The sequence below is a fragment of the Melopsittacus undulatus genome, chromosome 14, assembly GCF_012275295.1.
Source record: "Melopsittacus undulatus isolate bMelUnd1 chromosome 14, bMelUnd1.mat.Z, whole genome shotgun sequence".
Taxonomy (NCBI): Eukaryota; Metazoa; Chordata; class Aves; order Psittaciformes; family Psittaculidae; genus Melopsittacus; species Melopsittacus undulatus.
Window position 1 is genome coordinate 1,287,278 of NC_047540.1, and position 11,503 is coordinate 1,298,780.

At 60.9% G+C, this 11,503-nt stretch overlaps 2 protein-coding genes across 2 annotated transcripts in view; one reads left to right on the forward strand and one right to left on the reverse strand.

Annotated features, from left to right (window-relative positions):
• Positions 1–3,991, forward strand: part of S100PBP (S100P binding protein) — a 26,934-nt gene extending 22,943 nt beyond the window's left edge. Inside the window, exon 6 of the mRNA XM_034069135.1 lies at positions 3,854–3,991. Within this exon, the coding sequence (XP_033925026.1) occupies positions 3,854–3,905 (52 nt within the window). The 3' untranslated portion in view covers positions 3,906–3,991. The remainder of the gene's footprint in view (positions 1–3,853) is intronic.
• FNDC5 (fibronectin type III domain containing 5) overlaps positions 1–8,159 on the reverse strand; it is a 15,725-nt gene extending 7,566 nt beyond the window's left edge. Inside the window, exons 1-3 of the mRNA XM_034069146.1 lie at positions 7,970–8,159; positions 537–652; positions 58–256 (exon numbers count right to left, since the gene is read on the reverse strand). Coding sequence (XP_033925037.1) covers positions 58–256; positions 537–652; positions 7,970–8,048 — 394 coding nt within the window. The 5' untranslated portion in view covers positions 8,049–8,159. The remainder of the gene's footprint in view (positions 1–57; positions 257–536; positions 653–7,969) is intronic.
• Between the last annotated feature and the right edge of the window lie 3,344 nt (positions 8,160–11,503).

Below are 11,503 nucleotides of genomic sequence, written 5' to 3' on the forward strand. Positions count from 1 at the left end.
GCTTCCCTGCTCTGCTCGGGCATCCCAGGGGCCACACAGGAACTCACCCACACTTGCCTTTGTTTTTAGAGGCTAGTTTCTCAGCTTCCCTGGGGGTCTTGAAGAGGACGGGCTCACTGGCCGGGCTCTGCCCCTGGATGCTGATGGCCTGGACATGCACAATGTACTCGGTGTCCTCCTCGAGGTCCCAGAGGGCACAGGAGCGGGTGGTGGTGTTCACCTCCTGGATGAAGCGCAGCATCCGCACGTCCTTCTTCTGGAGGCCGAGAGAGGAGAGCAGAGAGTGATGGAGAGACCTCCCCTGTGTGCTGCTGCCTGAAGACCACTGCTTCCTGCCCTGTCCACCACGGACATGGAGACCATGGGGCCCGTTCCTCTCTGCAGCTACCAAGAGGACAGGGACTCACATCCTCTCCCAGACCACGAGGGACAGGACAAGAAGGAATGGGCTTAAACTGCAGCAAGAGAACTTGGAAAGTGAGGGTACCTGGGGTGAAGGTGGATGTGACCGAAACCAGGCAGCTGGAGCACCATACCTGCTGGGAAATGGCAAATCCAATGACAACTTCATCCTCCAGAACATCCCAAGTCACAACGGCTGAGTTGGCTTTCAGGTGTTTGACTGTGACATTGACTGGAGCTGATGGGCTGTCTGCAAGGAGGGAGAGCAGAGCCTTTACACAGGCAAAGTCACAGCAGCAGGAGATGGAGCAAGGGCAGGGAAGGGAGTGGGAAAGGACCTGGCTCGGGGTTCTTCCTGCAGCTGGATATGGATCTACAAAGGCAGTCTCAACCAGCAGGGAGGTTCTAGGAGCTCTCTGCTGAGAGCATGAGCTGCATTAGACACATGTAAAAGAACTGACCCTCGGGGAGGGTTTGTCAGCAGAGCAGGGCACAGAGCAGCTCATTCATCTCCCCCTTCCCAGCCATGTACCATGTTCTGTGCCCTGCTTCCTATTGCAGCCCAACAGTGACAGCTGGGAGGAAATGCAGAATCTGCTTGTGAGCCTGGGAAGGGAATGCTCTGCTGAGCACTCCGGAGCCTTGGGATTCAGGAGTAGTAAACAGAGCGTTTCCTTTGCTGTCCCCTGTCTGACAGAGGAGATATGATGCATGTTTGGTGCTTGAGCTGCTGCCTCTCAGGTGGCCTGAGAGCATCCAGCAGCCACCCCCTCACAGTGAGCAGGGCAGAAGAGGCAGCTACAGCACTGATGGGCCATTGGCAGGGGAAAGGGCAGAACATGAAAGCAATAGCTGGAGGCTCCTGTTTATTCCTCACTCCCATGGTTTCCAGCTGCAAGCTGGACCTGGGTAGCTGTGGGCTCCTTCCCAAGGATGCTGCCAGTGTGAAGCCTTTCCTGGCATCTCAAGGGGAAGGTTGTACCTGATGGGCATGGCACAGTCCTCCCAGTGCTCAGTGCAGCCCATTGGACTCCTGTTCCCTCTCCTGTGGTCAGATTTAACTCACATTGTCCACCTTGTGCCCTGAACCCCAAGGCACAACGAGACTGCTGAGGCCCTGACTGCACTCAGGAGGTTGAGCAGGGTGAGGAGGAATCATTCTTTCTGACTTCCATCCTATAATAATCCCTTCACTGCTTCATAACCAGTGCACAAGGCTGCCCTGCTGGGCTGTGGGTGCACGTGTGCATGGCTCCAGTAACACCTGTTGGATTCACAGTCCCAGCCGCTGGAATGTGGCTGAAAATACCCTGCAGTGTTGGTGTCTCCTGACGGGTGACTTCACTCCTGGTGAATGTTCCATCGGGAACAGAGACAATAATGGGAGCACAGAATTCCCCAGCAAGGTCAGTGCTGCTCCACACTCAGCAGAGCAATGACCTTATTCCTTTCTCTCATCCCCAACCAGCACCCAGACCCTTCGGGGCTCCTCTGTGTGGAGACCCACACCCAGCAGTGACCCTTGGAGGGCCAGACCCCGGCTGATTCCAAGAGCTCACTGCAGGGTGCCTGGCCAAGTTGACATGGATTTGGGGCTGGAGGAGCAGCAGCAAACAGTTGTGTCCTCCCTCTCTGCAGGTGATCAAGTCAGTATTGAGCCAGAGCATCCTCATCTCTCAGGGGCTCACCTTCATGAAATGAGGCTCTTGGAAGATGGGAGCGTTCACCATCCCCCTGCAGCAGCAGGGCCAAGAACAAGCTGAGCATGGGAGATGGGGCATGCTCCTCATGCTGAACACCAGTACTGTCTGCGCTCAGCTCCCTGCTGTGGCACAGGGAAGAGACGTGGATCTGCAGCTGCTCACCTTCCCCTGTGACCAACACCAAGAGTGGGGTCTAATTTTAGGCAGGGGCAGCCAGCAGATGGGAATGTGACAGGGAAGGTCATGCCTGTGTCATGCCTGATGAATTTACTGGAGCATAGGGAGGCTATGACGGAGAGGTGGGAGACAAAACCATCTCCAGGCTGGCACTTTGCCCTTCTCTGGGTCCCGCTGTACATTAATCCCAGCATGGATGGCTTTCCTGGGGGGTGCATTTCCTTTAGGAGCTGTCACTGATGATTTGCCCAGCTTAGGCTGGGGAGGCCTTTCTGAAGAGGTGAATTCACCCCCAGCAGCAGAGAGCATCAGGGAGGAAGCTTGAGGCTGGCAGAAGGGAACGCACATCACATTGCACTGCTCTTGGTGCCCGAGTGCCCTTGGAAACCTGTGCCCCTAAGGGAGGCAAAGCAGGAAAAGTGCCTGGAGATTCCTGATGATGTAAAACGTGGGGAAGACCTCACAGAGCTGGAGGAGAGCAAAGAACCTCTCTGGGAGCTGGGGAGGGTGCTGGGATGTGGGGCAGGAGGGAAGCACTGGGCAAAGCTGGACTTGGAATGGAGGCAGGGGAGAAATCAGCTGGTGGGGGTGTCAGGAGTGTGGTCTGGAAGCACCCTTATTAACCCCTGAGAGAGATGGGGTGGTTGAAGGCAGCAGTCATACAGTGGGATGTAGGGCAGCAGATCTGAGCCTGCCTTTCCTTTCAGTGCCGCAGATTAGGAGCAGCTACACTGAAATCAGTGGTGTCAAACCAGTGCAAAAGCAGCGTGAGAGGAGAACGAAGCACAGCTCAACAGGAATACAGAGCCAGGAAATCAGTTTCCTGCTCCCAGAGCTGAGCGAATAATTTGGAACCCAAATTTTAAGCCATGAGGATGAACTCCCCCCCCTCCCCCCCCAGGCAATGAGCTCATGGCTGCCTAAAATCCAAGCACCCTTCCAAGAGATCCCACTCTGCTCTTGGCTCCTTGGGCTCCTTGCGGCTCTTCCTTAGTGCCAGCCTGGCTGAGGGCAGGTGGAGAGGATGTGATTCCTGTTTCCCAGCTGGCTGTATGGGGTCAGCATCTTGCAGGGCCTTGAGGTACCAAATCCAAGTGTTTGGTTCTGCCTAACCTCATCTGTGACTCCCGGAAGCTTTGCTTTTGTGCCTGCAGCAGCCAGGGAAGCTGCTGGTGTCCTGGGAGCAGGCTGGGATGGTCCCAGGGGCTGTTCCATTGCAGGGAACAAGCCTTGCATCGAGCCTTCCTCATGCGTGTTTGCTCCAGAGATGCTGAGCCCATCCCCTGTCTGGTCTGTAAGGGACCTATATGGTGTAAGAGGCATCAGCTTCATCCCAGCTGCGGTGGCTGCTGGAGCCCATCGGGAACAGGCAGAGGATCTGCATGGCCAATTTGGCTTAGGGCTGCGTGCTGGGATCAAAAGCTGCTCTTGTTCTCCTATCAGCACGAATTGCAGCCCTGCTCTAAGGGGAGGCTCTGATTAAGGAAGATGAAATCATGATTTTTAAACATGAATTCCAGGCTGCTTCCAAACTGCTCATGCTTAAACCGTCTCTGGTTTCCTTCCCACAGGGACCCCGCATGGGCTGAGCCACAATCCTGCATCCCCCTTGGGCCCTTCTGACAAGAGCAGGTCAGAGCTGCCACTGCACAGCGAGGAGGAACGAGGGATGAAGATTACCTGTAATCCCCTTTCATGCTGAGCACTCCTTCCAGCCTCTCATTAAACACTTTGCTCATTGTTAATGGGGTTTTATTTAAGAGAGAGGCAAAAAAACCCTTCACACTTTGGAGCTTTGGGCTGGTTCCTCCCTGGCCTTTCATCATCTGCTGCTGGCGTGAGGAGGAGGAAAGCACCCCCTGCCCCTCCTGTTGATGGGGTGGGGAGGGAGAAGGGGGAAGGTTTGCATCCATCCCACTGTGGCTGCTGATTGAGGGTGGTGGGGTGAGTAACGGGGGTGTCCTGCCTGGCACCTCTAGCGTCAAGGTACAGACATGCCTGGGAGATGTGTCCTCTGCCGTGGGCCTTCTCCTTTCTGTTCTCCCTCTGAAGCTGCTCCTACAGTGGGGCAAGGGTTGGGAGCTCAGCCCTGCAAACTGCCAGAGATCCTTGCTTAGAGCTAAAGGAAGGAGCTATGGGAATATCGGACCCTTGGAGATGAGCTCTGCCTGTGGCCAGGCTGCAGGTGTTGAATGAGGGGGTATTTCCCCAGCCAGGGCTCCCAAAACTGTTCCTTCCGAATTCAGCTCTCCTGGAAACCCCAACCACTTGGAAGTGCAGTTTCCTCCATGGCTGAGGCCACCTTCAGTCACAGCATTTACCAGTTCAGTTCACTCATCTCCTCCAAGCTCCTTTCCTGCTGGGAAAGGCTCAGCTGCTTCCAAGCCCTCAGCCATGGTCCAGCGAGCAGAGGGCCTGCCAGCTCTGACATGCTCTTTCAGTCCTATCAACCTGCAAGCTGCCTGCCTTTTCCTGTGGGAAGCAGGGAATGTCAGCCTTAAATCCCTGTAGTTCTTTATCCCTGCACCACAGCCTTCCCTGAGGACACAGGAGATGGAAGGACACGACCTGCCAGGGGAAGAAGCATCCCATGAGGTCCTGTGCGATGTTCTCTGTGAAGAACTGGGTGAGTGTGAGTACAGAAAGACCTGGTTTTGCTGCTTTTGGAGCCTTTCTTTGCTTTCCCAGCACAGCTTCCTTCAGCAGATGGGATTCCTTGTTCTCTTTATGGGTTATGGAGCAACGGCTGCAGCTTCCCTGAGTGTGTTAATGGATGGAGCCTGCCTGGGAGTGGGAAGAAGCAGGGTCCATCACTGCACCCCACTACCATGGGGCTCTTTGGTAAGCTCTGACTGTTTCAGAGCTGAAAGACCAACTGGAGGTCCTCCAGGCCTGGCAAGAGGCAGTTATTCCCTATGGACAACCCTGTGCAAACAGGATATCAATAAACCAGCACCTCCTTACTCCCCCAGAGCCCCAGTGCCAAATCCCCATGGAGCAGGTGCCCAAACGTGCATTGGGAAACGCTGCCAAGGAGGATGGAGCTTGTTCCATCCAGGGATGCTCCATGTGTCCAGCCTGGCCACTGGGAAGTGTGTCCTGCTTGCTTCAGGGCAGAACTAAGGAGTATTTCTAGTTTGGAGGACACTCATACTGCCAGGCCTCAGACTCCTGGGGTCCCAAAGGCAGGCAGGTCACACCAGCACCATGGCTTGGGTTTTAACGTTGCCAGCCCCAAGCAGAGTCATTGCCAGGGCCTGGATGCTCAGGAGGACTTGGTACCAGGGTCTTCTCAGGCTCCTCTCCAACTGGGTCACATCAGAGCAATAAGAGAGAGCTCTCTCATAGGCAGGGGCTGAGCCAGCCCTGGAGCTGCTGGTACCCAGAGCCTGCTGCCTGGTCCATGTCCTTGCATCCAACGATCCCATTTCTCTTGCACACGTACAGCTTTGCATGCTCCACTGCTCAGTGCATGGATAACGCCTGTGAGCACATCCCTGGCTGGGAGAGAGATCTGTTTTCCACATGTGTATTCCCAGCAGAAGACCTTCCAGGTTTGGAAGCGGAATGGCACAAACTTGGCTGCTTTGCACGGCAGCATCCCTGCTGAGGGGCTGACATCCCTGCTGAGGGGCTGACATCCCTGCTGAGGGGCTGACATCCCTGCTGTGGGGCTGACATCCCTGCTGTGGGGCTGACATCCCAGCTGAGGGGCTGACATCCCTGCTGAGGGGCTGACATCCCTGCTGAGGGGCTGACACCGGGTGAGGAACTGCCACATTCCAATGACATCTCTCCTGAATGGAATGCAGGAATCAATGAAGTGCTTATGGTGCCTGTCAGCTGGCCAGGAATGTGTAAGGCCAGGAATGTCCATGGCCAGGAATGTCTGTGTCTGCTGTGAGACAGGAAAGGGCTGATGTGGCTCTGCTTTCCATAGAGCTGCTTTCTTGGGCCTACTGCTTGTTCCTGGTTTCCATCCCGCCGGAACAGGGGGAGCTCCATTTCCCTGGCTCGGAGGAAGGGACCAGCACACCCAGTATGACACGGGTCAGGAAACAGCACCCACATTCCCTCCTGGGAGCCATCAGCCTTCACCTCGCACATGGGGCACTATTGTGAGCCCACCTGCATGGGATGCAAGAGGAGGGATGGCCGAGGTCTATCCCCACCTGCCCCTGCTGGGAACTAGTTCCTGTCCAGGGCATTCCCGATGGCTCATGGCTTGCACACCTCTGAGGGCACATCCTCAGGTAGAGCTGGTGGTGATGCTGCCACTACCCCTGCCTGACCTTGGGAACACCATTCCCTATCCTCATTCCTCTTTTCCCAGGGACAGCACACGTTGGAGGACACGTTGGACAGCCCTCAGTGGAGGAGCCCATGGGAAGAGGATCCTGAGGGTGAGTGGCAACAGCCCCAAGGTCACAGAGCTCCAGAGGCCAGAACTGAGCCTCTGCATCCCCCCTGCACACCATAGCCATGAGCCAGGGCAGCAACCGGTGCTCACCAACACCTCACAGCACCCAGCACTGCTGCAATGGGAGCAGGAGGCCTTGTGGGCAGCTCCGTGTTTGCTCTCTGGTGCTGACTGAGGTGATCCAAGGATAAGGAGAGCAGGGAAGTGGCCCAGTTCACAGCACACCAGGAGAGCTGTGACGATCGCAGCCACCTCCATTGTGCTGCTGTGTTTTCCTCCTTGCTCAGTGTTCCTTTGGGCAATGGTTCATTAATGAACCCGGGGCTGTTGGCTGTGAAACAGCAACTTCAGGTGCCCACGGTTGGCCGAGGGCCTGTGTGACAGCACTGAAGGCATCCGGGGGCTGCTGCAGCCGCAAATGTAACTCCAGCAACTCCCGGGCGCAGGAATTCCCACTCCCTGCATCCCTGAGAGTCACCCCATGCTCCTGGAACGCCAGATATGCCTTTTGTGAACCAAAGCAGCTGCTCCAGCAGCATCTTGCAGGCAGCAAGGGAGGGAGGCAGCCCTTGGGCAGGCTGCACGGCGCAGGGGAGGGCGTCTGGTTCCACCAGCACCCAGGCAATGGATGCTTGGTTCCATCAGCACCCAGGCAATGGGTGCTTGGTTCCAGCAGCACCCAGGCAATGGGTGCTTGGTTCCAGCAGCACCCAGGCAATGGGTGCTTGGTTCCATCAGCACCCAGGCAATGGGTGCTTGGTGAAGGCTCAGCCTGAGCAGCGGAGCTGAGCTCATGCTGAGCCCTCCAAAACCACAGCTTCCCGAATGATCCCAGCTTCAGATCCCAGCTCCTTGGGCCTGCTCCGAGGTGCCAGGGCTCTGCTGTGCTCCCGGGCAGCCCGGGCACCGTGGCACCGAGGAGCCGTGGCGAGGGCAGAGCAGATGTGGGGTTGCCCCCTTGGCCCTGCTTCACCTGTGCCTTGAGCCGGTGCTCAGTGTTCACCTCCCCGGTGCCAGCGCTGGAGAGGGGCTCTCTTCGGTCCCCCCGATCCCGTTTTCACCCCACATCCCTGGTGCCTTCCCATAGACCCGTGCCTGGAGCACAGTGGGGTGAGACCCTGATGCTTCCCGTGCCCCGGTGCTGCGTGGCCACAACCCCCGTGCCCCCCGCACCCCGTTACCGGCGAGGTCCCCCTCGGTCCAACCCGTGCCCCCCTCCGGGACCCCCCCTACCCGAGCATCCCCCCCCGGGGCCCGGGGCCCTTACCTGCCCCCACCGCCCGCAGACCGGCGCAGCTGAGGCACAGCAGGAGCGCGGCTCCGGTGCAGCCCAGGAACGGCTCCATCCCCGGCGGCCGCCGCTCGGCTCCGCTCCGGGCCGGGCTCGGGCCCCGCCGGCGGCGCCGTTCAGCACCGCGGAGAGCGCCGGGCCCGGTGCTGCCGGTACCGCCCGATGCTGCCGGTACCTCCGGTGCTGCCGGTACCTCCCGGTGTTACCGGTACCGCCTGGTGCTGCCGGTACCTCCCGGTGTTACCGGTACCTCCCGGTGCTACCGGTACCTCCGGTGCTGCCGGTACCGCTGGTGCTGCCGGTACCTCCCGGTGCTACCGGTACCTCCCGGTGCTGCCGGTACCTCCGGTGCTGCCGGTACCTCCCGGTGCGCTCGGGCTCGGTTCGGTCGGGCACGAATGGGCTCCACCGGGAGGCGGGGGCAGGCGCGGCCCCGCCGAGCCCCGGCTCCGCCCGCTGCAGCGCCGGGCAGCCCCGCTCCGGTCCCTCCCCCGGCCCCGTTCCCTGCCTCAGTTTCTCCCGTCCATCCCCTCCCGGGGTCCGGTCCCAGCCGGGGTCCCGGTTCCCTGCACCCCCCGCGGGTCACCGGGCTCTGAACGGCGCCGTAACCGGAGCTGTGGCCGTGGCTGATGGAGCCGGCAGCGGCCGCAAGCTGCAGGGGAGCGGGTACCAAACCTGATGGGGGAACCCTCTGATCCCCTCCGTGACCCCACACCAGCAGTGGGGCTCCTGCCCCAGTGGATGCTCTGGTGCCGCGGGTCTAACCCTGGTCCTCACGGGGTGTTCAAGCCGCTCAATGCCCGTCCTGGGTCCCATTGTGCCGATTGAGTCACAGCTGTAATTACACACTTGGGCTCTTCCAGTGCCTTCTCTTCCCTCTCACATCACCGGATGCCATCAGCCAGCCCCGTCCTCACCCCCAGACCCCATCCTGGGCTGGGCTCCAGCAGGAGAGCACATCCCCATGACACAGAAAACCGTCCCTAAACCGGTGCTGTGGCCCAGGCTCATTGCAAGGGGCCCCTTTTGGCCTGGGCTGCCTCCCGTGCAGCCCATGAGGGCCATGGATGGGGTGTGCAGAGATGCTCTTGGATGTCCCCCAGTGAGGACAGTTCCAGCCTTGGGGTCCGCAGGGGATGATGATGGGACAGGGGATGCTGGCAGAGCCGGAGGACTCTGTGCTGCTGCTCCCCGGTCCCTAGAGCCATAGTTATGGCCAGGAGCAGCTCAGTCAGCCCCCGCAGCACCCCAAGGCCTGGGGGGACCCTGTGTGCTGCAGGGAGCACTGCGAGGGCCACGCAAGACGGAAGCGGGGCCACAAGGGGCTGGGGCAGAGCTGGGCTGGGGTGTGGGGTCCTGCGGGGTCTGGGCAGGGGGCACAGGATGCTGTGGGGAGGGTGCTGTAGGTGCAGGGGATGCTCTGGAGTGCGGAGCACACGGCAGGGAGCTGCAGGGCGATGTGGGGTTGTAGCGGGTGCTGTCTGGGTGCTGAGGATGATGTGGGTGCAGGGGGTGCAGAGGCCCCGGCCTGGTAGGGTGCTGGGTGCAGGGTGCAGGGTGCTGTGTGCTGGGTGCAGGGTGCTGGGTGCAGGGTGCTGAGTGCAGGGTGCTGGGTGTAGGGTGCTGGGTGCAGGGTGCTGAGTGCTGGGTGCAGGGTGCTGGGTGCAGGGTGCTGAGTGCAGGGTTCTGGGTGCAGGGTGCAGGGTGCTGGGTGCAGGGTGCTGGGTGCTGAGTGCAGGGTGCTGGGTGCAGGGTGCTGGGTGTTGGGTGCTGGGTGCAGGGTGCAGGGTGCAGGGTGCAGGGTGCAGGGTGCTGGGTGCAGGGTGCAGGGTGCTGAGTGCAGGGTTCTGGGTGCAGGGTGCTGGGTGCAGGGTGCTGGGTGTTGGGTGCTGGGTGCAGGGTGCAGGGTGCAGGGTGCAGGGTGCTGGGTGCAGGGTGCTGAGTGCAGGGTGCTGGGTGTAGGGTGCTGGGTGCAGGGTGCTGAGTGCTGGGTGCAGGGTGCTGGGTGCAGGGTGCTGAGTGCAGGGTTCTGGGTGCAGGGTGCAGGGTGCTGGGTGCAGGGTGCAGGGTGCTGGGTGCAGGGTGCAGGGTGCTGAGTGCAGGGTTCTGGGTGCAGGGTGCAGGGTGCTGGGTGCAGGGTGCAGGGTGCTGAGTGCAGGGTTCTGGGTGCAGGGTGCAGGGTGCAGGGTGCAGGGTGCTGGGTGCTGGGTGCAGGGTGCTGAGTGCAGGGTGCTGGGTGCAGGGTGCTGGGTGCTGAGTGCAGGGTGCTGGGTGCAGGGTGCTGGGTGTTGGGTGCTGGGTGCAGGGTGCAGGGTGCTGGGTGCTGGGTGCTGTGTGCTGGGTGGAGGGTGCTGGGTGCAGGGTGCAGGGTGCTGAGTGCAGGGTGCTGGGTGCAGGGTGCAGGGTGCTGTGTGCTGGGTGCAGGGTGCTGGGTGCTGGGTGCAGGGTGCTGGGTGCTGAGTGCAGGGTGCTGGGTGCAGGGTGCTGGGTGCAGGGTGCTGAGTGCAGGTTGCTGGGTGCAGGGTGCAGGGTGCTGGGTGCAGGGTGCTGGGTGCAGGGTGCAGGGTGCTGGGTGCAGGGTGCTGAGTGCAGGTTGCTGGGTGCAGGGTGCAGGGTGCTGAGTGCAGGGTGCTGGGTGCAGTGTGCTGGGTGTTGGGTGCTGGGTGCTGGGTGCAGGGTGCAGGGTGCAGGGTGCTGGGTCAGGGTGCAGGGTGCTGGGTGCTGGGCTCACAAGGTGCTGGGTGCAGGGTGCTGGGTGCTGGGCTCACAAGGTGCAGGGTGCAGTGTGCTGGGTGTTGGGTGCTGGGTGCTGGGTGCTGTGTGCAGGGTGCTGGGTGCAGGGTGCAGGATGCTGGGTGCAGGGTGCTGGGTGCAGGGTGCTGGGCTCACAGGGTGCAGGGTGCTGGGTGCAGGGTGCAGGGTGCTGGGTGCAGGGTGCTGGGTGCTGGGTGCAGGGTGCTGGGTGCAGGGTGCAGGATGCTGGGTGCAGGGTGCTGGGTGCTGGGTGCAGGGTGCTGGGTGCAGGGTGCTGAGTGCTGGGTGCAGGGTGCAGGGTGCTGGGTGCTGGGTGCTGGGTGCAGGGTGCTGGGCTCACAGGGTGCTGGGTGCTGGGTGCAGGGTGCTGGGCTCACAGGGTGCAGGGTGCAGGGTGCTGGGTGCAGGGTGCTGGGTGCTGCTGTCTCCTCTCCGTCCCCTGTGCTCCTCATCCCGGCGCTCCCGAAGGCCGCTGCTGCCCTCTGCCGACCGCAGCGCAGAGCGGGGGGGGCTCATCCCGGACCCATCTCCCCTCCGGTTCCCCCCGGTTGGGGTCCCCCCATCCCGGCCCCGTGGGGTCCAGACCCGGAGCCCACCCCCCCCCCGGGCTGGAGGCATCGCCCCCCGAGCAGGATGAGCTGGGGCAGAGCTGGTCCCCACCATGGCTCTTGGAGGGGGGTTCACATCTGCAGCTGCTGCCGGGGGAGGTGGCACAAAAAAGTGGGTACCAAAGTGCCCCCCCCTGCCCCCCATGGG